General features: G+C 39.7%; 1 protein-coding gene and 1 long non-coding RNA gene across 8 annotated transcripts; one reads left to right on the forward strand and one right to left on the reverse strand.

Annotated features, from left to right (window-relative positions):
- Window positions 1-1,899: 1,899 nt before the first annotated feature.
- Window positions 1,900-27,394, reverse strand: CCDC57 (coiled-coil domain containing 57). Of its 7 annotated transcripts, XM_074555300.1 has the most exons (11): window positions 26,044-27,394; window positions 21,454-21,616; window positions 20,418-20,552; window positions 18,183-18,369; window positions 17,140-17,240; window positions 14,844-15,072; window positions 14,072-14,208; window positions 10,308-10,430; window positions 9,708-9,927; window positions 5,149-5,326; window positions 3,802-3,939 (listed from the first exon to the last, which is right to left on the reverse strand). In XM_074555300.1, the coding sequence occupies exons 1-10, from the start codon at window positions 26,310-26,312 to the stop codon at window positions 5,157-5,159; spliced, it is 1,734 nt and encodes a 577-aa protein (XP_074411401.1). In that variant the 5' UTR covers window positions 26,313-27,394; the 3' UTR covers window positions 3,802-3,939; window positions 5,149-5,156. The 7 variants fall into 7 exon arrangements, 6 of the variants coding, with proteins under 6 accessions (XP_074411400.1, XP_074411402.1, XP_074411405.1 ...); XM_074555299.1 differs by lacking the exon at window positions 5,149-5,326 and having other exon boundaries at window positions 1,900-3,939; XM_074555301.1 differs by lacking the exons at window positions 5,149-5,326; window positions 20,418-20,552 and having other exon boundaries at window positions 1,900-3,939.
- Window positions 19,375-21,611, forward strand: LOC141731249 (uncharacterized). The gene is made up of 2 exons (XR_012583289.1): window positions 19,375-19,641; window positions 20,486-21,611. It is a non-coding gene; the product is annotated as an uncharacterized LOC141731249 (long non-coding RNA).
- Window positions 27,395-27,656: the final 262 nt, after the last annotated feature.

Genomic DNA, 27,656 nt, shown 5'->3' on the forward strand with positions numbered 1-27,656 from the left:
GCCAGAGCCGCTCCGCGGGAGGAGGGGGCCCTGGCCAGGCCGGGGCGGACACAGGCGGGCCCGCTTGCCCTCGGGCACCGGGCCAAGCTCTCGCGCCCTGCACCGCCCCGTACTGGAGGCCGTGGAAGACTAGGCGCTGCGGGCGTGCCTGGCTTTGGCCTGGCCTGGCCGGGGACGCGGCAGCGCCGATCCCCCGTGGGCGCGGACCTTGTCGTGTCCCTCTCCCACCTCCCCGCGGGTAGGTACACTGTGGGGCGTACGACCGCGCCGTGCCGGCACCGTGGCTCGGCGACTGAGGCGAAGGCTCGACGGGCGCCAGTCCAAGGGCGGTGGGATCGCGCAGCGCCCGCGCGCATCCGCGGCGCACAATGGGAAAGGACGCGGGGCAGGACGCGCAATCCCGGGACGGCACCCAATGCGGAGGCGGGGGAACGTGGGCGGGGGCGCGGCCCTGCCAATCGCGGGCCCGCGCGGTGTTGCTAAGCGATAAGGCGATGTGGTGACGGCTGAGGGGTGGCTGGGGCCGCAGGCAGAGCGAGCAGCGCCCATCGCTCTCCGGCGGCGGCGGTCGTTCACCCCGGCGGAGCGCGGTCCCGGGGTTACCACAGGGCAGCAGGCACGCCGGCCAGGGATGCGCTGCCCCGTGCCCAGGCCCGTCGCGCCGCTCTGACTGGCGGCAGCAGAGCGAGTCCGGAGGCGGGGGGCGGGCGCCAGAGGTTCCCTCCCCGCCGTGCCCCTGCTACGCCCCCCTTCCCACCGGAACGGGGCGGGTCGCTCTGCGTGCCGGCACCTCTCATCCACTTTCCCTTAACTTGCACTCCTTCGGTAAACACGAACAGTAACGAATCTCAAATTTCTTGTGTATTGCCTACGACTGCCTCTCCGAAACAAAAAAGTCTTTCGGTCGGCAAATGTGGGCTTGAACACGGGGACGCAGGAAAGTCTCCCCTCCTTGTCTCTCCCTCATGGCTTTGAACAGGCTCCGGGCAGAGGCCCCGCTCCCGGGACGCGCTTGCACTGCCGCTTCGCAATACAGCTCCATTTAGACCTTCTCGGGCAGACTTTTTGCCTTTATATATTCCTCAACATAACAGGTTTTTAACCCTTTGATAAGGACAGCAATAAATAATGTCCTCTTTTACCTTTTCAGTACTCTGTGATCTGCTTGAATTCTCTTCTTTGTAGGCATTCCTTTCTTTGTACAATTCAATAGCGTCCACAGTAGTACCTTGCTGCCACTCTTCTAATCTGCTTCTTAGAAATCAGTGCCCAGTTTGTTAAATATTTTGGTCATAAGAGAAATATATGAGAATTTTCCTGCTGTATTTAGTACACCCTTAGCACAACTGCCCCACACAGTATGTCCATATTATTTATTATTATGCATGTTTTGTTAATTTTCATACTTACATGCTATGTTCTCAGATGTACTCTGTTCAATAACTCAACTACTTTTTTTTTCTACTACAAATAAAATAAAATGAAACAACCCAGCAATCATCTTTCCTTACCTACAGTTGACTTAAGGAAACCTGTTTCTCAGGGAAACTGAATAAATTAAAGCTGCATTACTGGCAAGACATTTGCATGAACAGGCATGCCAGTTGACATGGGAGGGGGAGTAAGTGGGACACCACACCAAACAACCACAAATAAAAACCAAAAAACCCCCCCAAAACCCAAACCAAAACAAAAAAACCCATACCAACCCCCTCCCCCAAAAAAACCCAACAGAACACCCTCAAACAAGCAAACAAACAAACAAACAAGCCACAGAAACCTGCATACAAACCTACACAACGGCATTTCTGAAGTCTGCAGCCCATTAGCTTACACTTACGGTGTAAGGAATAAAGAGAAATGTTTTCCAGGTTCAGATGTAGTATTACAAATACCATGGAACAAACTGCTCTTTTATGCTGCTTTTAACATGCACAGAATCTCATACCACCAAACTATTTTGCATCTCTGTAGGTCAATATTAAACACGTAAATAACAAAAACATTTTCAGGATGATCTACAGCTATTATAAAATCTGGAATTTACACATTGAGTTCTAGAAATAACCAGTGAGTGCTTTAACTGGTGTGATCCGGGCCAAAATTCCTGTAGTTGTTAGAAACCACTATGCTTTGTGCTACAGAAAGAACTCATTCAGGGCCTGGTTCAAGGGAGTGCATCATGTTGTCCTGGCTTTTGAACAATGTTGAATCAAATGACAGGATTTTCAAGTAATGAAAATGTTTAGAAAGAAGCTCACAAGGTCTCTCAGGCCTTATATTAACTTAGCAACATGTCATGAAATTTGAAATCTCATGAAATTGCATATTTCTAGCATCTGATTATAATATTACTGCACCTTTGCACTAAAGCAGAATATTTTCAGCAGGTAGTACAAAATAATTATTCCAATTCTCAAATGCTCTTCAGCATATTATCAGGTGCTGAAGAGAACACTTCTTTGCAAAGTGTATCAGGCAAGCATTTCTATAAAAAAACACTCCACAAAAAAACCACTTATGCATAAGTAGCTTTCTTCCTTCATTTTTCCTTTTTAGATTTTATATATTTAGCAGCACCTGATAAGTACTATTCACTTCAGTGATACCACTTGCAGAATCACAGAATCTCTTAGATTGGAAGGTACCTCTTGACATCACTTAGTCCAAGCCCTCAACTCAAGGGTCAGCTGGAACGGTCTGGCCAGGCCCATGTCCAGTTGAGTTTTGAGTATCTCCACAGACAGAGACCCCATACCTCGTCCAGGCAATCTGTTCCAGTGCTTGACCATCCCCACAATTAAAAGTTTTTTATTTAATTTTTCATGTGCATTTCCTTTACTTATAGGAAAGGTCATCTCTGTAATGTTGCAGGACAGCTCAGCATGACTGGAAATGCTACAAAAATAATGATTTTTTTAAACATAGCCAGAACACTTGTATTAGTGTCCTGGCATGATCATTACTACATAGCTATCCTTTCTTACATCACAACTCATTCAAGTTTTCTTCTAGTTTCATCTATTTTAAGACTTACTTCTTACAACATGTCTGTATTATTATGAATATATGATTCTAACATTGTAGCGGTGTTTGTCACTGCTTTGAAGTCCAAACAATCTCTTGTCAAGGGAAAATGCAATCACTGGTGTGACAATAGAAATTTAATTTTATATTCTTTCATGCTCTCTGAACAAGTGGAAAGAGCTACAGAAGATGAGAAGATGAGAAATAATACAGACTCAGATGCAATCTTTTGAAACCCCTTTCTATCAAGTAGAAAGATAGCTGCACAGGATTAACGGTTGCATTGTTATTTAGAAGACAAGTAGGTTGAGGCATCCCACTTCTAAGCTTAAATCACATCTATAGTTTCTCAACAAAACATCTGTTGAAGTCGTGCAAGTCCTGCCTGAAGGCACAAGGCTTTACCTATGTGTTAACTGAGCATTTCTAAATCCATGATGCAAGAAAATCTTAATATATATAATTAAAATAAATCAGTATCAACAACAAAGATTGTAACCTCATAATGCACACAGATTAACCCTTTATTTTAGGCTTCTCTGTATGAAGCAGGGTATTTGTTCTCTCTTCCGGCTGCAAATATCTCAACCTGACATACAAAACTGAGGCTGATAATTAGACCTGATATACAGATGTCAAAGTAAGTTCATAGCAAGTGTGAACCTACAACATGCTGACAACATAGAAATCAGTCTTTAATATTATAATTGCGGATTTTTGTCATGCTGGAAGAGATTTTTGGTTTTAATAGATGAGCACAAAATAAACTCCTGGATTTTAACTTCTGCTGAACTTCCAGCCTTGTTCCTCTGACTGTCAAATCTTCAGCTGATGTTTCAAGGTTATCCTTGGCTTTGACATTTTGCCAAGATTCTTCAGATTGCTTGCTTGAATGTACAACTTCAAACTCCCCTGCTCAAAAAACAGACAGAAAAATACTTTGTAGTTATGTTTGTATCCAATTATGAGACTGAATAGTTGAAGAGACCTGGTCTACTCTTTTCCTCTAAATATACTGCTGCCATAGTGCCACATTATCAAAATCTTATATTACCACGACCATTTCTGTACATAGGAGCCCAGAACAGTCCATTAAGGCTTGCCATACTGATGGTATAACACAGTATCTTCTGCTCAAACCCCCCTTCATCTGTACATGTTCATTCTCCATTAGCATCAGATTGCTTAAGAAAGGAAGACATCTGGAAGGTCAGTGTAACAGCTCAAGTCAAGCACTACCTATCTGCTCAGCTGTTTTAAAACATCATATTTTACAAGTTTACCCTTCTCTCCATTTTGAGAAAATGTGTTTGGATATGCACAATATAAAAGACTCAGAGGTAACTGTTGGCTTGACAAAGCTGTATTACTACCATTATCTTTTGGGTCTTTTTTCAATCTTCTTTCATTTAGGAAAGCATTTAGTATGTAAATATTTGGTTTTGTTATCTAAAATATCTGTCTTTACAAAAATGACTAACTCAAAAAGAAACATCTTTGTTTAGGAAGCAGTGGGACTGGTCCTAACACCAGTCAGAGTGCATCTTGCAGTTCTCACATAATTCTCCAAAAACTATTATCTCCAACTAACTGAACTTCAGTCTTATCACAGATTTCTTTAGGTAGGATAAGTGGAACTGTTCATTCGCATTATTCACTGTAAACTATAGATAATATATACAGGTGTTTGGCTCCGGGCACTTAACCCTTATTTTTCAAGTCATTGAGACTTTAACTTTAGATTTTCTATGGAGAGCCAAAGCGGACAGCAGAAGTAGTCATAATAAACCTGTGATGACACACCCTACAGTATTATGTACTAGTTTAATTTTATAAGCATCAGTCTGCAGTCCCAGATACTACTCAATCACAGCAATAAACAGTGCACAAATTGACAAAGATCAGTTACTAGTAGGAGAAAGTAAATTTTCAAAGTCGATTGAACATGGTAGAAAGTCTAAACAAAATTCTACATAACAGGAAATACAGCATGTTCCTGAATTATGGAATGGATTGATCGATTGAAGGTTTATAGCTCTGTGCAACACATGACACTGTGGCTAATGTCAAAACATGACACTTTTCAAAATAATTTTTATACACTGGCTTAGCTTGAACCACCTGTTCACTCATGTGTGTGACCTCTGCACTGAATCAGCTTGGTGACAAAAGCTCAGTGGACTCCTGAGCGGTGGATGCAATATCCTGTGGTTCAGCTTGCCACCTAGTGGTTTCCTACAGATGTAGAAGGTATGGAAGAGGATGCTTGGAGCCCATGAAGATCGTTGGGTGTATTTTCCTGCATGGGAAATGGACTTTAATCATTAGAATGCCTCTCCCACATCTGGCAGATAAGAAAGCAGAATTTCACAACAACAACCATTTAAAAAAGTGCAGGCAGCAGTGTCTGAAAGGTATTGCTTCGAAGATTACTGTCTTGAACAGGAACAGCAGTAGAATAATACTACTTCTTGTGAGTGGTCTAAATAACAGGAATGAGCAGATCCAGTGCTCCATAGCACACAGTTAACACTGCTTACAGACAGTCTGTTTTTTAAAATACTCAGTTTTCAAGGGCCTTTTGTATTCACCCAAGGGGATGACTTTCAGAAATTAATGTGGGAGGCCTTAATTGTGTAATTCTAAAGGCAAAGTAACCAAGCACCAATGGATGACTGCATCCCTTCCTGTGAAGGCTTCTGTCTGCTTGTCTCCTGTCATTAGTAGAGAAACTATAGTTGTAACTAGTAAAGGCTTCTTAGTTAGGTATTTGGAACAACAGCACAGAATACAAGCATTCTACATGGCTATTTTTAAATTTTGGACTGTAAAAACTGTGTACTAACACAGAAATTTAAAATCAACCACCGCAATCTTGTAAGGTTAGTTCCAAAAATTAGGAAAAGATAAAGATTCAATACCCAGAATTAGAAATACTCTTCAAATGCTGTAGCTTGGTTTGCACACCAATGAAAAAACACCCCTAATTTACAAGCCTGCAACTTACTTCAGAAGTGACCGTGGCAACCAGAGCTAGCAAGATCATAGCTAAGCATCTAAACTGCTTTTGAAAATGGAACTAAGTGTTTAGTGTATTGAAATGCTTAACATATCTTCCATTTGATGTGTGCTAACTTCAGTCACAAATGAACATTCATAGATTTTTTTCCCCTCAGGATAAAAGATATATATGCGGGCATGTTGTATAGGCAAACTGAAATTTCCTCAGATGGAAGTTTCATTTAAGAAATTTGTCACTAGATATTTGCTTATGGCTAACAGCGCTTCTGAAGGAACACCAACTCAAACAAGTTCCTATTCAGGAGAAGAACACAGAAATGAAGAAAATGTAGCTAGGGCATTAGTTAATATTTGTGAAACACTTCAAAGATGAAGTTTTACGTAATGCAGAAAAGAGATCATGAGTTTTTCTCTGATTGGAGCTGGAATGAAGCCCGAGCCAGAGCACTGTTTCTCTTTGTTAATATTTTACCAGATTCTTTCTCTGGCCAGCTTTTTACCCACATGGATTGCTCTTAGAACTGTCAGTGATGTCAAAGCTGTTGAAATTCTGTCTAGTGTGGAAACACTTAAGATAACTTTTGATCCATGAAGTGTGGAATTTCAGACGACAGAGCTTTGCAAGTTACAGTGAGAATTACAGTACAAGAAACTTCCCTATCTAAACTCAAGTAGTAAATAAAAAAAGTTACCTCAAAGCAGCTCACTCCTGTTCTTTGTTAGGCTACAATGTAAACCCAAATTATTAAACTGAGGACAGAGTTCTGAATACTTGTGGTGGTGGGGTGTGGAATGTGAAAATACAAAGTTTCATCTATACTAAATATGTATAAGTCAAGTGACTAGTGGGGACACAGCTTGCCTTACACCAATATTCCCCCTGCACTGACCCATCCTCTGCTAACCCAAGGATAGCTGATTGGAGCTGATAAGGAGCATTTCACACAGTACCACACCAAACCCTTCACAGTACTGGCTTCATGCTAAATGCATTATTACAGCTGAACTTCTATAGGTGATGTTTGCTTTTTTCCCCTCTGAAAAACTGGTATCTGGTATATAGCAAATAGAATAGTAAACTTATCAAGATAAACAGAAGAAAATAAATTTCCATTTTCTAAATGTTTTACAAATCTTCCCCTCCTCCTGCCTGACATTTCTTCTAAAATCAAAAAAGGCTCTGCTTTCCTTTGAGGGAGGCTTGTTGTCAGCATTCAAGGTGCATATGATGTGGATCACCAATCAAAATCTCCACCTGCTCTCAAACTCTGGGATAGAGCATTTAAAAAGTAAAGAAATACAGAGGTGTATTTCTTATTTGTACAGCCTATGCATCCTATTTAGTCTTTTAATATCATCATGGCTTGTATCTGTCTATCTCTAGGAGGTTCTTTTTCTTTCAATAATACAGAACAATAAAAACCCCTGAAGAAGGGACCTGTGATCCTTCTAAACATCTTCCTTCTACTTATCTGCAGAATTAACATACAAGCTATGAAATCCATCTAATTTTTACAGTAAACTGAAAATTAGCAGGTAGAGTAAGGAGAGAGAAAATTAAAATATCTCATAGCCTTTTGACTTGCTTGGAAGCTTACACAAGGTCTGAATTTGATGGTGAAATGAATAAAGTATATTAACAGTCCACTTCAGTAATTAAGATGTAGTCATTAACTCTTCAAAACACATTTAGTCATTGCATTGTGTAATAGGTTGGAAATACAACAAATTACAGGGCTTACTTGACATGCCAACCATTTTGAGTGCCAGTAGGCTGTTTGGTACATGTAACATGAAAAAAATGAAACTGTTTAACAGGTTCAGAAAAATAATTTTCAAGCTACAATTCATTTCACCAGAAATTCCCACAAAATACATCTACTGATGTCACCAATTTTGACAGAATTGAACTTGGGAAAAAAAAAAAGGGTTTGAATAAGCAAACTAACTTGCATGCTTTGCTGCAAATCATTTTTTGCCACTGAGCTTCCAAGTCTCTGGATGCGTCACTTGCACCTGAAAGCCCAGCTCCAAGTCACTCTGTCTCAATGACAGTGGTTTTAAACAGGAAAGATTGAATTAATTTCCATAGCTCAGGCCTGAAAAATAATACAAGCCTCTGCTAAAAATCAGGAGAAGAATTTGAAAATTTTGTATATAATGCTTCTAAGGTGATGTTGTTCCAAAAAAAGAGAAAGATTTTTCTTTCATATTTTTTTTTCTGAAATACAGAATTCAGTCCAGCGGAATTAAGGACACCTTTTCCTGGAGGAGAAAGCTAAGCAGCAATATAGTGTGTTTAAAAATCATATTCTTGCAATGCAGTATTTCTGAGCCTGCACAGTTGAGTAAGAAGTTCCACTGTGGTATGCCTCATATAAATCTGGATGCAGAGATCAAATTAAACTTGGTCTTAGGAAAATATTATCCCTTATTGATTCACATTTCACTTGTTCCACGTTGGCAGTATCCTCTGTCCCTTTTGCTATTTCTAGATCCCCGAAAATCTACATTAAGTTTTGCAACAGTGGCTGGAAATTTCTAGACATTAAGAAACTGATGTCCTTGTAAGGCTGCCAGAGCTGTTGCATCACACATCCAACAGCACGAAACTGCATGGCACTATCAGTAATGTTTCAAAGACATCCTTTTGCTTTATTCTGTCAATATCGGCCTGGCCTGAAATGCTCTTCCTATTTCAGTCCTAGCCTGACAAAAAAAGCAGTCCTACAGGTCTGTCAGTGCACATTACTTTGTCCCTGCAATGCACTGCTGTTGTGAATAAATACACTTATAATCCACTCTTCATTTTGAAAGCCCTTTTAAGTATTATTTTTTCTTGTGAGCTACTAAAGATGGTTCATTGCCTTCATACACTGGTTTAAAAATAGATGTAACATAGGCTGGATGGGACCTGTGGGTGAAATGTCACAGTGCTTATCACTCCCTACTCAGAATGTATCTTGACACAGCTTGTGTCCATTTGCCACTTTTCACTGTGCATCTCTAAGAGTCTGGTTCTGTCTTCTCCAAAATCCCTCACCAGAGAGTTAAAAAGCACCAATCAGACCACTCACCTACTCTTTTCTACACTGAACAACCCAGTTCTCTAAACCTCTTCTTGTGTAATGTGTTCCCGTGCCCCAGCCATTGAGTGGCTCTCCATTGGACTCCAGCTTGTCACACTTTTGTACAAGAGGGTCCAAAGGTGGACACAGTGGCCTCACAAATGTCAAATTTAGGGGAACAAATCACTTCCCTTAATCCAGTGATTGCATTCTTGTTCCTGCAGTCTGTATGTGATTAATTGCATATGAATATGATTGTACAGTTCTCAAACAGACACATTTTTATCTGCCCCAGCTAAGTTTTAGAGCATGTCAAAACAGAATTTGCATTCTACAGGAGTACTTAAAAACAGTGAAGAAGTATTTGCAATGAAGGCATTTAAACCAGACAGCCATATGGACATTCCTCTTAATTCTTACTTCTGCTGGCAACCGTGAAATTCCCTTCAAGTAACTCATTCAGATTCTGATCACAGGGCTGTAACACCAGGAGCAGCATGTAAAAGAATTAGTGAACAACAACAGAATCCACCATAATTGCACACTTCTAGAAGAGTCAAATATTGTGACTGCTTTACAAAGCAGGCTTACCCTGGCTAGTGTTCTTTTGAGGACTGAGTAGAGAATGGCTTGATCCCGTATCTAAAATTTGACAGAAATTATGCATTCTAGATGAAGAAAGCTGAACCTGTTGGACATGACTAGGACTCTGACTGAGCAGCTGAGTTTGAAAACTCTCTGTGGTTGTGTCTTCCTTTGTTGCTGGGAATGTATCTGGCCCATGATTTTCAATAGAGAAATCTATCCAAACCTGTTAAAATTCAAACACAATCTTACAGACATACATACATTTCATATCAAAGAGATCAGAAAATTGGTTACATTTCATAGTGGCATCTTGGACTTGGAAAGAAAGAGGATTTTGGCAAGAGGCAAGACAAAAGAAAATTATTATTTTTAAATTTGAAAGGTTGTACAAGAAGATTAATTACAACATCATGGCAGTGATTGAGAAACCCTAGTTTATTTAGTGTTAACAAATACTATTTTGTACAGGAACAATGCATAAAAAAGACAATGCATTTAAAAAAGACATAGGTTTTTAAGTCTTCGAGGAGATGACTGTTGAGCAATTCAAATTGAAAAAGCCAAATGAAGGTGAATTACATTGGTCATAAAACTGCACTGTACCTCACTGGATGGTAATCCTGTTTCTTCTCCACAGCTGCTTGGAGCTTCTTCTTCCTTTAAGCTAGGGCAGGCAGTAAGAGAAGCGAACCTTAAAGGATGCTGTTGCCTTGTGCACTGCAGCTCCTAATGTGAAATATTACATTAACACAAGTAACTCATGGTCCCTAAAACTAACATCCTTATAGCTCAGTTTGCTGTTACACTGCTAGATTTAAAATAATCAGTTATAAATAATATTAAACTAAGTTATGTTCTCTTCGGATCAACAGGGTCAAACTACCTTTATAATAAACCTAGTATCAAATCTGTTCAATATCTACATTTCCTGGTGTGGTTACTGTCACCTTGCTTGTTGCTCAAGCTTATATCATCAGCGTCCTTCACTTTCATATTTTTCCGTGATTAAACTACAGAAGAAAATCTCCAAAACAATACCTAAAATCCCAACTAAAATAAAGCAGCTATGGAAAAGTAAATAGTTAGCAGCCAAAATGAACTAATTTACCTCTCAAAGTTTCACCAACTTTCAACTTATAGCAACTAAACTGAGATTTGATGAAAAGCTAACTGCTTCAGCCCTGTCAAAGGAGATGCAAATAAACACTGAAGTCTTCTGTTATGTAATTAAGACTAAAGAAAAACGTAAGCCCATCACATAAAGTAATTGACAGTAAAATTCCTGTAGCTTTGACAGTAATAAATTTTCTTGGTTTTTTATAAGGATCAAGATCTTGGAATGCAGGAGCAAATGTAGCCCGGCCAGTAAGAGGATCGCCTAGAATCAAAACACCCAAACTAGAATAATGGTGTTCTTTGGAAAGTCAGTCTGGAGCTCAGCTTTTGTGTAGGAGCTGAAGCCTCAGCAGATATATTCTGAGTAAAGAGCAGCCTGGAATGAGAGTATGAGCTTGGATGTAAGAAGGGCTATCCTTTCTAGTATAGGCAAATTATGAACTCAAAGGTTCCAGAGGTGGAAAGATCCTCAATGACAGCCATTTCAGCCATGACCTCCAAGCAACCCATCAGCTGAAGCAGTTGAACTAGTACTCCCAGCATTTAGCTCACCATCTGGAAAGTCACAGCCAAATTCTACCTCTCCAAGTGCAATAGTCATACTGTATTTTAAAAATCTATTTATTCTAACAAAAGTAAGAATCATCTTTAATGATTTTTAACAGAACATGGGAGACACAAGATATGTAGAAAAATACAAACACAGTATCTTGCTCATTAAAAATAAGGCAAGAGAAGATTGGGATGGATGGATATGACTATTCATTGGTCTTAATTTGAGAGTCAGCAAAGTTCTAAGGTGAGCTATGAAAGAAAGAATAATTAAAGAGGTGGAAAAGGAAAAAAAACGTGGTTTTGAATTTTGGTAATTTTGCCCAGATCTGGAAGTCACTTTTATGTATGTTTGGTATAACCATTTTGCCAATTTTTTTCAGACCTCAATCCCAGCAGTGCACAGATGAAACAAGTAGGTCACAAGAGGTTTCCTCAAGTGGTTTGCTGAACCTGAATTTCTTTGTAAAAATTATTTTCAGTGTTAGCATTTAATGAACAGGTCACTATTTCTGAAACAGAGAACTGAAAGTTCAAGTGAACAAAGGATGCCAATCTTGTGACTTTAGGTTAATGAGATGATCACAAGCATACAGAAAAATTATAAATCCACAAGCACGCTGAGGCATTCCACAAAATAGCAAACAGCCAAAAAGATGATCAGTGAATTGGAACATTGGATGTAGAAAAAGAGGTTGGGGCAGCTGGCCTTGCTGGCCTCCAGAAGAGATAGATTAATCTTTTCAACATGTATAAGCATCTGATAAGGATGTTATAAGGAGATAAAGATGACTGAGTTGGAGACATCTCAGTGCTATACAGTGGAAGACCAAGGGATAATGAGCAAAAAGGTAAGTACAGGACACCTCGCTTAAGTATAAGGGGGAAGAAAACCCCAACCAAATGACAGCCTTCTTTATTGTGACGGTGACCAAACCCTGGAACAACTTGCACAGAGTGGTTCCCAGAGGAAGTGTTTCCCCAGCTAAACTTGGCTAATTCTACTGGAGTTTTATACCTCAGAGCAACAACCTCACCCTTTCTAAAAGAACACTGTTTACTGCCTTCAAAACTACAACAACAATCAACTGCTCTGACTCAATCCTCACAGGAACAAATCTGCTGATCAATTAAGTAAAGTACATAGTGAAATCCTGACTATCGAAGTTACTGGGAGGTCTGCCACTAACTACTAGGGAAGCCAGGATTTTTTTCATTAGTCTCTCTGATAAAAGCTGCAATTTAACTATTAAATGTTGCATTTTAATTACAAAATATATGAGACAAGTTAACTATATATCTTGCTTTTATAGATGGAAAAGGTGCTATTACAGTTATTTGGACATGGGTGCTTTAAAATCCCACCATTGTGAGTATTTGGAAATACCCTGACTGATTAATCATTTTAAAGTTTATGTCAGAACATAGTGCAAATCCTTCAAATAGCCTTTCCTGCTCAGTTAAAAGTAAGCCTTACGAAATTTGTAATTTAGGATTGCATTTACACTGCATAAATACATTTGTTTCTGAAATACCTTGATTGAAGATCATGTTTAAAAATATTACTTTTGAAGTCCCAAACCAATTAAACTTATGGGGAACCATCTGGCTTGTGGCCAGTCACTAATGGTGTTTGCCAGGGCTCAGTTTTAGGGTCAATATTCTCCAGTCCTTGATCAATGACCTGGACGCATGAGTTGAGTGTGCACGAAGTTGGCTGACAATACTAAATGAGAAGGACTCATTGATTCCCTTCTGGCTAGAGAGACCTTACAAAGACACCTCGATAGACTGTAATGCTTGGTAATTACCAGCTGCATAAAATTTAATGAGAGCAAAAAGGCTGGATTCCGTACCTGGGACTACAGGCATGGACTGCGTACATTTGAGGGACAAGAGGCTGAAGTGCAGCCCTGAAGAAAGGGTTTTGATTGTTGGCAAGCTCAACATGAGTCAACAGTGCATCCTGCTGGCCGGGAGGACCAGCTGTGTCTTCAGTGTGTTAAGCACAGCGCAGCTAACCGGCCAAAAGAATCTAATGTCCCACTATGCTCAGCATTGATATGGCCTTACCTCAAGTACTGTGTGCATTTTTGGGCTCCACAATATGAGAAGAATGTAAAAATATTAGAAAAAAAGTCCAAAGGAGGGCAACAAAGATGGTGAAAAGGTTAGATGGCTAGATTTATGAGGAGTGGCTGGGGATATTTGGCTTGTTCAACTAAAAAAAGAAGTGGCTGGCAGATGACCTCATTGCTCTCTATAACTTCCTTTCATGATGAAAGAGTAGGAAGCACTGATTTTTGTTTTTGGTGTCTGGTGATAGGATGTGAAGGAATGGCTTAAATCTGCATCAGGGAAAATTCAGACAATTCTTCCCTGAGAGGGTGGTCAAGCAGTGGAACAATCTCCCCAGGGTGTGGTCATGGCCCCCGAGCCTTTCTGTGTTCAAAAAGCATTTGGGACAATGCCTCTAACTTAAATGGCTTAACTTCTAGGTTGTCCTGTGTGACATCAGGGTGCAAAGATCCTCATGGGTTCCTTCCAGCTCCAGATATGCCATGATTCTACGGAATCTTCCAAAGATAGATTTGAGCTAAACTCAGAGTAATTTAAATGCAGAATTTTAGGTTATATTGATGGAATCAGAACTGGCTTAATGGCTTATTATCGCTAAATTTCAAACAGCATACAATTACCTGTGTTGTGAGTCTGTGCTGTAGATGCTTTAGAACTGATAGCTGACACTGTGTTCTTTTGACAAGTTCTCTTGGAAGAAGACTACCAGAGGCAATACAAACTGTGCAGTGTTTAGAGCTAACAGGATGCCAGACTCCTACAAAAGAGAGAATATAGTGAGGAAGACATTATTTGTTGATATTTTGTCAACCATATTGCATTTCCAGCAAGTGTTTACAGCAGATAATAAATGAACCACAGAACACAGGCCTTCTCATTGCAAATGCAGAAATGGGCCTCATGCTTTTTTCCCTTTATTTCATTGCCAGAAAAACTGTGCATGGAACTTAGATATCCACAGTGAAATCTTTTTACATTATATATACTTTTAATTCAAGTTTACTCTACAGTAAACTTATTCTGCTTTCTCTTCCTCTTTCCTAAAGTGTTAGTTTTTATTCCAAGAGATACAATACCTCTTTTCTGCTCATAAACAAAGTCTTACAGTTCCAGTTCCCGCACTGACATCTAGCCACCAGAGAGTTCTGAATCTAAGATGTTTATCAGCAGAAGTCTTTTGTTCTATCTTAGCATCTCGTATCCTAACCCTAATCTTACTTGCAAGCATTAGTACCACAGTCTCACATGAGCTATGTAGATCAAGGATCACTAAGGTTCAGCACCTTTTTTTCATAATGAAGCCTAGCTTTCTCCAGCTCAGAGGATGAACTGATTCCCTGTCAATTTTATTCTAAATATATAAGCTAGCACTTTTCTTTAGAATAAATTTACCTTCCTTTGACACCATTCCAAGTTCTGCCCTGAGTCTGTTTCCCATTTCAATCAGCTGCCGCTTTTCTTGGCTCAGAATTGAAATTTTTCTTGCTGCTTCCTTGAGTTTATTTTGCATTCCTTGTAGAGTGTGTTTGACACTATATTGACAACCATTACCAGTACCTACATCGGGTAGCTGTTGTCCAAAATTGACCATGTTTTCTTCAAGAACTTTGGGTTCTGGCCCCTAAATAAAACAGATAATGCTTATAATAAATATTTTGAAAATGCAGTCTGCAGGTTCAAGATTTGTACAAATATGCATGAGAGATCAGTTGAAGAAAAAGAGTAAAATTGAAGGCTACAGTCCATTTTTTCGGGCCCATTTTCCAGATTTTTTAGCAGTATCAGGCAAATTAAACTGTGGAGCAAAACACTGTAACAGCCTGAGACATTCCCACAGATATTGTCAACTGTAAGTGTAAAATAATACACATAGGATAAACACTGTATAACTGTTAACTAAAAAGCACTTAATTTTAAGATAAAATGTGGAGAAAAGCTCTTCATACCAAATAGCAATCTGCTACGAATCCTTCTTTGTTTAATTCTGGAAAAGAGGAGACTCAGAGCTCTTATCAGTCTCTAGAGCTCCCTGAAAGGAGGTTGTAGTCAGGTGGGGTTGGTCTCTTTCACCAGGCAGCAACTGGCAGAGAGCACACAGCCTTAAGCTGCACCAAGGAAAATATAGGATGGATATTAGGAAAAAGTTCTTTACAGAAAGGGTGATAAAGTTCTGGAATGGGGAGGTGGTAGAGTCACCATCCCTGGATGTGCTTAAAAAAAAGCCTGGATGTGGCACTGGGTGCCAGGGTTGAGTTGAGCTGTTGGGGCTCAGTTGGACTCGATGATCTTGAAGGTCTCTTCCAACCCAGTGATTCTGTGTGATTGTGTGTGTGTGATTGTGAACTTATTACAGTCTACCTTCGTTGGTGAAATTGGCATACTAAAGCTTAACATAAAGCAAGGTGAAGGCAATGACTAGTCATAGGACCACTGGCTGTCACGCTGTGGATCACCTTCACCGGATCGAAAGACAAAATCACATCACCTGGCTGGGGCAAGGAATGCCACCTTGCTTAAACTTATTTTCCCTGAACTTTTCTGAAAAATATTCCACAGCATTGCACAGAACATTTTTTTTTCAGACTGTAAGCTGTCGAATTAGGAGTGGAACTCAGAAATCTTTTAACCTTTAGACCCAGAGCAAAATTCTGCAGTACAAAACAGAGAAAACACTGGAAAGATGGATACCAAAAAAGAGTGGGAAGAAGAACTCTCCTCGTAGCTGATACAAAAGAAAAGTAGAAAAATATAAGTACAAGCAAAAGTTTACATGCTATTTTTACTAGTTTCCACAATAAACTTTTCTCTTCTTCTTTAGTGCTGAAGCCTATAATTTCCCGATTGTAATCACAGAAACTCTGTTATTTTAAATGGAAAAAAGAAAACTATCACTATATGGCTTTGCTTACTGATTTCACCTGCACCCCTATGTTTAGTTACCATTATTGCTCAACAGATTCCGAGCTCCCTGAGGTAGAAATATTTTTGCCTGTAATTCTTCATGGCCCTAAGTACATCCTTAGTATGCAATTAAAAAATAAATGTAAGAAGCACAGAGAAAGAGTAGAAAAGTGCTAATGATAAGCAATTGCAAAATCCCTTAGGAAAGTAAAATTAAGTATTGCCCATTGTTTTTAAGATATTTTCAGGACTGCTTTCAGCTCAGTCTATGTCTAAGAAGGCTTGTTATGTACTGAAAAAACTAAAAATAAAGCAGACTGAAAAAATAGGCAAGAAACAATAGTCTAACTTCAGTGAAGACAGCATCAACTACAATTCCAGCATTTTATTCACTTGAAGTTTTGGCCTGCATATCCCCTATTTGCTACATGTCTGAACATATAAAGCATAAGTAATTCAGCATTAAAATATGGATTTGCAATGGAAAACCTGAAGCAGTAACACACAGTAGTTTAAGCATTTGCAAGTAGGAAAAAAAAAATCAAGACCAGCTTGCAAGATCAGAAGTGACTTGTGCCAAGGGTTGACTGGTCAAAATTTATTGCCTGGAAAGAATAAGAGTAAGTTTGGCTAAAAAAATCTTTACTGGCTTTTATCTGACCAATCACATAAGCACATATTACTTCCATTTATAATACTTACTCAAATAATAATAATACACTAGGTATTTAATTACACACACGCACATATATCCAGATATTTTTAGGTGGTTTAAATCTCAACATACCTCTTCCATGTCTGGGTTTACTAAACAATCCAACTTAGCTGAACTGACTTTGATGTTGCTCAGTGTGGTTCCAGTTGAAATTCTGTTTGTGTCTAATGAACCTAAAAGAGGAGGATAATAGGAATGTATATGTATTTATAGAGAGTTTAGGCTTTCATAGCAAGAGCTGCTTCAGAACACTCTCTTATGCATATAAATGTCTAGTTTGTCTAGTTACAGAATCATAAAACCATAGATTTAGGTTGGAAAAGACCTTTAAAATCATCAAGTGAAACCAGTGACCTAACACTGCCAAGTCCTTCACTAAACCACGTCTTCAAATGTCCACACACACATACCTTTTAAACAGCTCCAGGGATGGTAACTCAACCATTTCCCTGAGCAGCCTGTGCCAAAGCTTGAAGAAGTCTTTTCAAAAAAAAAAAATTTAATACTTAACTATTTAATATTTCATAATTTTTAATATTTAATTAAAATATCCAATCTAAACTTCCTCTGGCATAACTTGAGGTTATTTCTGTTGTCCTATTGCTTATTACTAGGAAAGAGAGACTGATCCCCACCTCACAACAACTCCCTTTCAGGTAGTTGTAGATAGTAGTAAGTTTCCCCTGAACCTCCTTTTGTACACCACTTCAGTAGATACACTGTAAATGGACTGTTAAGCACCATGGCAGGGGGATTTGGACTAGGAGATCTTTAAAGATCCCTTCCAATCCAAGCCATTCTGTGATTCTACATACTGGCTTCGCTATCAGGAATTCTGTAATATACATATAATTGCTTTATTCTTGCAAAATCAAGACATGATTGCTTTTCTAGTGGTAATTTTGTAGTGACTTATAGCGTGCGAGTGTGTGTGCGTGTGTTTCTTTTTACTAATAATTGTTTTGTAAACAGAATCTCAGACCACTGTGTTCTTGTGTACAGTGCGATCAAAAAACAATTTTTACACACTCATGGATTGGGGAGCCTTCATAGGTTATGACTGCACCTCCCAAACTTCCTTAACTGAATTTAAAGTTCCTTGTCAAGAGTTTCACCTTGCTCTGCAAACTGTCTGTCTTCTGTTTGAGGAAGAGAAGACAACATCTGCTCATCAAGACTCTCCATTTCTTTCCTCATTTGTGCAATAGCAGCCCGAAGGCTGGCATTCTGTTCCTGCAGCTTTTTTATTTCCAAAGCAGGGATATATTTATACAGAGAACTTTCCTCATCATACGGAAATATCTGGAAAATGAAAGTACAAGACAAAAAGAACCCTTCATGAATAAGTGACACATATTCTCTCCACACCACCACCACACACACAGATCCTAATACTTTCAACCCATGAACATATGTGGGAGAAAAGTACCATAGAAGGAAAATAAATGTGTTTTTTTATTGAAGATTTGCCTGGGAAAGAAGTGCTGTACTGCGAACATCATAGGAGGAGGTACACATGGAGAGGACCATGGCACCAGAGCTGCTTTGTAACTGTTGTTCTGCAGGTGTGGTTTATCTCTCTTCCATGTGCAGGTAAACCTTCCCCTTAGGGAACTTATGGGCTCAACAGCAGTCCCCTTTCTGACTTGTCAAATTCTTGAAAGTGTCATTGGAGATCATCTGTTGACAATAACATTGTTCTGGTTTAAAACAGACATATTTCCCAATGAAGAGGGGAATGTCCCTGGAATGGAAAGATCTCCTCCTTCCTCCGAATTATTATGAATTGGAAATTACGGGGCTTCCAGGCAAAGATGTAGAAAAAGAATAACAGTTCTTTACTAGAATATATATATATATATATATATATATATATATATATATATATATATATAAAAAACACAAAACGATCAACAGGAGCAAGGATAAGAAGAAAATCCACTAACAGCCTTTGCCCGCCCATCAAGCATTTCCCCATTGGTGTAGTTACGACGACAACCGACAAGGGGCGCTGTAGGCTGCGATGACTCTGCCGCGGAGTCAGCTGCAAGATCGGGAACTCCCCGCTGGTGATGGGGAAGGATTGACTCCCCGAGACACCCACGCCAGCAGTGATCGGTCTTCGGCATCGCTAACGGCAGCCGGTACACGCTGGGAAGGGAGGCCGGGCTTTATGATGTCCCACTACGGAACAGAGAAGAGGTGCGGCGGACGTGCTGCTCCAGCTTCAGGGGCCCTCCAAGCGGCGGTTCCGGGAGGACGGCGGAGGGAATGGCTTCCCCAGGCACCCGCGGGGACTGTGCTGGTCTCTGTCGGCCCTGGCAGCCCGCGAAGTCTCAGTCAATGGAGCCGCCCTTTCTCTCTTGCAAGCAACAGACTCAGAAGCCGGCGGCAGACGGAACTCCGCGCCAGTGTTGAAAGACCGCTGCGCAGGACAGGTCCCAGACGAAGAAAATCCACACGACCGTCTCTGCTCCCAACAGGGCAAGGACTACCCACCCCCGGCTAAGAAACTGCCAGAATATGTCTGCACCCTCCCCCCGCTTCTCTCACTCCCCCGGAACCATTACAATGGTATGCCAAGGCCACGTCTTTTGTCTCTGGATCGCTGTCCATTCACCATCTCCCTGATAACAAATGGGAAGAAAATTCCCGGGGAAAAAACAAAAACCAACCAAACAAAACCAAAACTGCTTTTTCTTAGCAAGCTCTGGTTACATGTTCTGAACTGGTCACTGTTGAGCACCTGTAGCCACCCAGTAGAGTGCACTGCAGCATACACTTTGCTTTCACTCTTACCGAAGGCAGTTTTCTACCATTAATGCATTATCTTTCAGCATGACTTCAAACCAGCATTACATTTACAATTTTGAATGGCTTTTTAAAATATGAGCAGTTTAAGAGGCAGCAATGAAAGGAAAACTAGCTAGTGACACTCAAATACAAAACATTAAAATATTTTAAACGGCTGGTATATTAGTATTTTGAAACATTGCCTTAAAATTTTAACTTTTAAACTTTAAAATCTACCCTGAACTCTACAGAACCTCAGGAATGAGGTTCCAGAAATTCATTCTTCCCATTTGATTACCACGGTGGTACAGTATGTTGTCACATTTTGGAGCAGCTGTCTATATTCAGCTTGCTCCTTTTGCTAGTGGGTAATGAATCAGAGCCATAATTAATCCCATGGCACCCAATCTATGTGTTTTCCAGGATAGATATGCCTATATTTTCAATGAAACATATGAAACAGATGAACTGCCTACAATAAGTTCAGTGGAAACAAGGCCCATAATACTGTTATCTTAGAATGAATTCATCCATGTCTACACTAAGTGTTGTCTAACCTGTTTCTCCCCTTCAGGTGAAATACTGTGATTAAACGATGCTTGTATTGTCTGTTCTCTCTCAACAGAAAAAGCAGAAAGAACACTCTTCACTTCATGCAACCTGTAGTCTGTTTTCTGTAGATCACCTTGAACCTGGGACAGAAGGAATGGAGGGGAGGCAGAGGATGTCAGTAGCTCAAGGACAAAGGGATAAAAAAAAAGAAAGGTAAGGACTGGAAAGGGAAAGGCAAAGGAAAAGGGAAGTTAAAAGAAAAAGAAGGAAATCAAGGATACTTTAAAACATAGCACATTCCTTTTGTCTCTGTCAAAAACTGCCCTAACAGACAAATAATTTAGCATAACTGTCTTATCTTCTTCATGTAAAATGGAAAATTATGATTTATCTCTCTCATGTGTTCACTAGCTACAGCTATTAATGCCTATGAATAATTCTGGAAAGACAATGATAAAATAAAACACTAGAGTAAATGCCAGCATTATGAACTTCAGAAACAAGTGTTTCCTCTGTACCTGTGAGTTCAGCGCAACTGGGCATTGAGAATTGTTAGACCATTGGGTAATAGTCTCTAAACAATAAACATGTATTTAATTTTTCAGAAGCTGAAGTTTTTACACTGCACAAAATAGGTGGTTTTTTCCACACAAAAGTACCCAAGAGCTTTTCAGAACTAATATTGATCCCTTGATAGAATTCAAGTGGTACTGTGATCTGAAATTCTTTCTGCCCTCGGGCTGCTCTAAGAGACATCTTTCTTCTTTTGCTACAATGGCAAAGGAAAAACATCTCTCAAGCTAACTTGCTTACATGGAAAGGGAGAAAAGGCCACTATTAGAGATTGTTCATGAAAATTAATCTGATTTCTGATACATGCGATGAATTGCTGTACACAATACAGAAATACTGTATTGTAAATTTTACAGGTTTTTGAAAGAAAGGTAAACTCATATTTCCCTGAGAAACACCATGGTGACAAACTCCATAGCTCTCTATGCAGTAGATGATTCTTAAACAGTGTAAATTTGAAATTCTCACCTCCTCTCTTGATGAAGACAGGTTGTGTGTTGGATCCTCTGATTTCTGATACCAATTACATTCAGCATTCTCACAGAGCTGCTGCCAGTTAATTTCTGCTTGCATTTTACTCTGTTTCAGAATCCATTCTAGCTCAGCTGCCGGAGACAGTTGTTGTTTAGACCTATGATACACAGAGCAAAGCTGTTGATTTCAGCAGAATAAAAACTAAGGGTGTTTTGTGGGTATTTTTTGTTTGTTTGTCATTCTTGGGGGGGAATCACCGGTTGTTAGAAGACTTTACATTTCAAACTCAAGTACAGTTCTACAGAATGTGCATTTACTGTGAAATTCTCCTGAAGTAACATTGCAAGTTACTCCAAAACATGAAAATTAAAGACAACAGTAAAGATACCACAGTAAAGATACGAACAAATGTGAAATTCTTGCCTCAAAACACCTATGTTTTATAAGTATGTGAAAAACTGTTCATAAAGAAGCCATGGATTTTCCAGAAAACTAAATGGTTGCAGTGAGCTGCCATCCAGTGGCTAAACTGATAAAGTATTTTTAAAAGTGTTTGAGAGAAACTACTTAGATGAATTAAATTGATAAAATACAACTGAAAACAAAAGAATGAGATAACAAGGCTTTTTGTCTAATTGATACAAAGTCATGTTAGATTAGGGGGAATAACTGCAGGAGATCCAGTGGCAAGGACGGAAGATGTGCTTCTTTAGTTGTAAGCATAAACAACTGAGATAATTTTTTTCTTCTCCAGTGTGGTAAGAGAAGTCATGTGTATTAGATGATGTAGCCTTACGCTGGTGGACAGCAGCTAACCACCTTTAACATTACAGCTCAACCACAGAAAACACCATAACTTCCAAGCCAGTTATCAAATATTCTTCTGGTTCTCACACTTCTTCAGGTAGGTTCATAAATTGTCTTTAGGAAGCCCATGAGAGAGTGAGTCCTGGATGAAGGTTCATTATTTTAGCAGGACTACTGTACTGAGGGCAGTGAGACTTGGATTGTCAGGTGTTGGGTGGAAGACATAATTGCTTAACAATACCGCTTCCATTTATATTATATATTGGTTTGGTTGGCAGGACAAAAATTAAGTGTTCTAGGTCTAAGGACTAAACACATTCATATGTAAATTAGTAAAAGGAATTCCAATATCAAATGCATTTTTATACAGAGACAAAGAAGGAATGTTTTGTTTTTCTTTAAAGTTTGTTATATAGAAAGAGATGGTATAATGCCTCCCTAGGGTATCACAGTTGAAGATAAAATTTCACCGTTAGTAAGATGATCCTTTTTTGGTGAAATACAGGAATATAAGAAGGAGAAGCAGGGGGGAAGCACCTTGTAATTAGGAGTATGATAAACAGTGTACATTTATTCATCTTGCCTAAGACTACCTCTGCTTTCTAGATGCTGACCTTTCCTGTAGTTTCAAGGTTAACGAATTTAGCAGCGTGCTTACTACATAAAATAATCTTATGCACTCTCACATTACTAAACATATTCTAAGCAATTCCTTACAAGGGGTAGCTGTCAAACAAGCAAAGCAACAGCTACTACACAAGTAAGGCATAATTTTCTAAACTGTAATTACAAGTGTAATCAATTTTTAGAGAGATAAAACAATAGACCAAAAAAAAATCTTATACAACTATAGCAATGTTAAACCAGAACATGCTAATAATAAAAAAAAAAAAACTGAAAAATGATTTCTAGATGGCACTGCAGCAACACAAAATTGCTTTTCCAACATGCTTACACCAATTTCTGTCATCAGTGTCTTCCAGTTCTTGAATCTTTTGCTCCATGTGAAGTTTCAGGTTCACATAATCCTCAAGCAGATGACCTATATGACTATTCTTAGAGCTAACAAAAATAAATTTACATTAAAAAGCATGAGGGATCCACGTATAAAATCTTTTGAACAATAACATGTACCTATTAATAGAGGATGCTGTAATTTCCTAAAGAAACAGGCACCATAACATCTTTCCCCATGAGTTAGTGGAAACCAATTATAACAGTATATGTTATTTCCCAAACAATCCTTCCAAAGGTTAGTTGCATACAGAATATAGAGGATCTGCTGAAAAGTAGTGCAAGATCTCCACTCAAGTATAACTGAGTTCCTCTTCGACTCAAAATTTTCTGTTAAGAAAAAATTTGCAGAACAAGGGCTGACCAGCAGAAATCTGATCTTTTAGATACATTTGAAAATAGAAACAGCTCTGTATCTTTTCCCCTCCTCTCCCAATATTCTTAATTGCTATCAACAAAAAAGTTTCTCTGTGATCCAGTGGAAAAATACCAGTAACGTCAGGATCAAATCTGAGGAGCTGATACTGCTATCAAGACCAGTGAGTTCTCTAATGATACACTGAACCTTTAAAGCTCTGCATTAATCCCTTAAAGACTTAACAGGTTTGCAGCAGCCTGTCACACAGCCAAACAAACCTGTATTACTATCGTGCTGTTTTGCAACCTTCTATTTACTTTCAACTCTGTATTACAGGGTTTTTGTGTAGTTGAATGACCGTTGCAATAGATTAGATAAGACTGATCATATAATACCTACAGAGTCAAAACTCTGAACTAAAACTGGAGAGTAACAAACAGCTAAATGCATATTCACTTTCAGATTCTGCTAGATTTTGCTAAAATAAATTTACACTTCACCCGAAGTACTCTGAATCCCATAGCCAGCACTCATGTATACAAACCAAGTCTGTCAGAAGTGCTGTCTCAGTGTAGTCTAGACATACATTTTTGCACTTCCCTTGTTCATCCCCAAACCCTTAAGGGCAAGGCAGATCAGAAGAACGACTGCTGTACTGTGATCAGTATCCAGCTCAGCCTGGCAAAGAAGCAATTGCTGGATTTAAGAGACTCAAATTCTTCATTCCAATCCCAAAGGATATGCTCCATGTAAAACTCCTAAACTGACTTTAAATGAATTTGCATATGCACCATATTAACATCAATCATTTAGTAATCTTTGATGAATTCCAGAATCTTGACCAGATCACCCACAGTAAATAAAAAAAATTATTTAAAACTTAGCCAGCCATCTCTACATTATAAATGCAGTTGGATCCAGCACAGTTTACAGCATTTTATAACAATTACCATTTTAAGCAGAGAATAACCCCAAAGAGACTGTTATTTCTGAAGACAGTAATTACATTAAACAAGAATTATGTGCAGACAGAACAGAAATAAGTGTTTATTCCCTCCACCCTGCACGTTGCACACATATTTACCTTTTCTTTGAGATATGTATGACCAATCAAGGAACAGTTCAGCCCTCTCTTTCATTAACAATATTAGCTGCTGTGTCCCATTTGTCTGCTTTTACTTAAAAAGAAAATAACCAACAGAGAGAGCCTGTGCTTTTACATGCAAAACCCTTTACTTGTTTCACATCCACCTCTTCCATATTGTTTTTTCTCCAATTTGCCTCTTATCTGATTATAAATTCTGTAGATGAAAAAACCCATCATTTTTAAGCAGTATGGATGCTTTAAAAAATTGTCATTTCTGTTCAGCTCTCTCCAGAGATTTGGGGAAATATAGCTTCTCTCATTGTACAGTATTATTCTGTGTCACTGCTTGCAGATAATCCCTTCTGAATAAGCACAGGGATGCAGAAAACAAATCAGACAAGCATGCCTTTCAAATAGTGTCTCTTTAATCTCTTTAAATGAGAGATTTTTCAGATCAGAAAATGCTACGCAATATCTCTATGGTAAAGGATGTCATAATTTAAATAACATTTTTCTTCACAAACAATCTAGACAACTCCAGGTCTCTAGGATCGAAAAATGAGTCACTGATCGTTGGAAGTGAGAAGTATAAAAAAATTCGAGTTTGGTCTTCCCAGGTATACTGAGGAACAAACGGTGCTAAAGGACAATGATCTGATGGTCTTTCAACTCTGCTGGCCAAGATTTCACATTTATCCCTAAGTTAATTAAAACAGTGTTTTCTCTTCATATTCTGATTCTTGTAGGCAATGTTCAAATCCCACGACCGTGCTAGTGTTACTGTAAGTAACATCTTCTTCATTTGAGTAAGAAGTAGATGACTTTTTAAAAAGTCACAATTATGGATATTCATGAACAGTACTGCCTTCCTGCCTATAACATGCAACACTGAAAGATCTGCTGTTTTAGTATCACATTTTCAGCAACAGTTGTTCCAAATGGATCAGGTAAAAAGTTAAACCACAGTTTAACCACAGTTAAAAAGATTAACTAAATTTGAAGTGCACAGTGGGAGGAAAAGACAATCGAGTGTCGGCAAAAGACAACATTGCCAAGGGAACTGGCTGCCAGGAAGCAGAGCCCACAAGGAAGGATTCCATGGAGGGCTCTGAGGCAGAAGAGCAGATGGCAGGCAGACTGTCGAAGATAAACCCGTTAGATGTAGGCAGTAGAGAGGAGCACAAGATAATGCTTTGGACTCAGGGACAGCACAAGAGAGGGCACGTTGCAGCAAGAGTACAGAAAAGAAAGAGGGTCCCCAGAGAGAGAAGAGGGCGCGAGATGCGCAGGCGACGCATCGGGAGCTCCGAAGGACAACCTGCGGCACAACGGGATGCCGTGCGACCGCACTGCCTTCCGATGGAGAAGCCCAGTGGCGACCGGCTTCCTGACGGCACGAACCTCCGCATGGCTCCGCTCCCGGCCGCAGGCCCCTCGGGCCGCGGCGGGCGGGGCCCCGCGGGGGCGGGCCCGTCTCCATGGCGCCGCCGGTGCGGGGCCGCTGCTGCCGCCGCCGCTCCGGCCCTCGCTCCCGGAGGCAGTGCCAGCCCCCGTCTGCCTCCTGTTTCTCGGTTCCTCGTATTGCATTCACTTCCAGGAACCGGCAGCGTGTTCTCTCCTCCTCGCATTCTCCCCGTTCCGTCCTCACTACTCTCACGCAGCAGCCTCTTCTCTGCTTCGTGTGAGCGCGGGCACGCTCCTTTGCAGCCCCCGTCTCGTTCAGTAAGACCCCCTTCTCCCAAAAGACAGCTAGTACTTGTTCCATACTCTCAGATCTCACTCTCTCGTTCACTTGTCTTCCTATACATTTTGTTTATCCAACCGTTTATTTTTAATCAATTTCTCCCTAGCGCAGATCAGGAAGGAGACTCTTTGCCCCTTACGAGTACAGCCGTTAACAGATATGAACAAACTTCCCGTCCTCTCTGAACTCCCACTGCATCATGTGAAAAACTTTAAAAAGCTTGGCACTTAATTATTAAAAACTGTATCCATCAACTACACTGCTTTACACTGTCTAGGTGAGACAGAGGAAGATGTAACATGCAGCAGGCCTAAAGCATGATTTTCCCTTAGTCACACTAGATGACTTGCTTGTCTGGAAGTCATGAGGCAAACTTCCTGTAATGTTGTGTCAGTCTTCTGTTTTTCTAGATCATATAAACTTCCAGAAACTCGAATGCTGCACCCAAATGATATCTGAAGTACACTAATTTAGAGAAGATAGAGCATTATCAGTAGTTCTTATATAATTTTCCTTATGTCATCAGAAGGGAATTGCGTGTCCAGCCCCATGCCAGTTAAAGAAAGAAGGGGTTTATTTCCACCACTAACAATGAAAATTAGAATCAGAACTAACAATTTGACTTTCGAAATAAAGCAAGTTCCATTTAGCAAAATATAGTTACAGAATACTGCAATTATTAAAGAGATTTAGTTAATTTACTTATATGAATCACCTCTGGTTTAAAATACAATGGTGAAATCTGGCTTAAAATGATTTTCTATATATGAACACACAAAAATTATAGCGCAAGTCCCGGCATAATTTATATTGTGCAGTGGGCCCCTCAGAGCCCTCATCAGAATCAGCACATAATAGGCAAATGTCCAAGTCCGTACACCATTCTGACTGCTGGCATTCTTTACACCCTTATATTAGCCATTGCCTAACCACATTATCTTTTCAACCCTTCCTCACCCCTGCCCCCCCCTTTCAAATTAGCTGTCATCTTCTCCAACGTACCTTCAATCAGCCCCTAGTCACATAGTTAAATGCATGTTAGTTCCCTAAATTAGTAATTGATAACTTACAGTGATTCAGTAGTGTCCCAAACAGACAAACTTTAATGGTGAGTAAAAAAGATTACAGACTACACAATGTCATTTCAGGGATTGATGCTGAAATCTGAATACACCTAGTTTGCAAGT

This window comes from Zonotrichia albicollis, chromosome 19, assembly GCF_047830755.1.
Source record: "Zonotrichia albicollis isolate bZonAlb1 chromosome 19, bZonAlb1.hap1, whole genome shotgun sequence".
NCBI lineage: Eukaryota > Metazoa > Chordata > Aves > Passeriformes > Passerellidae > Zonotrichia > Zonotrichia albicollis.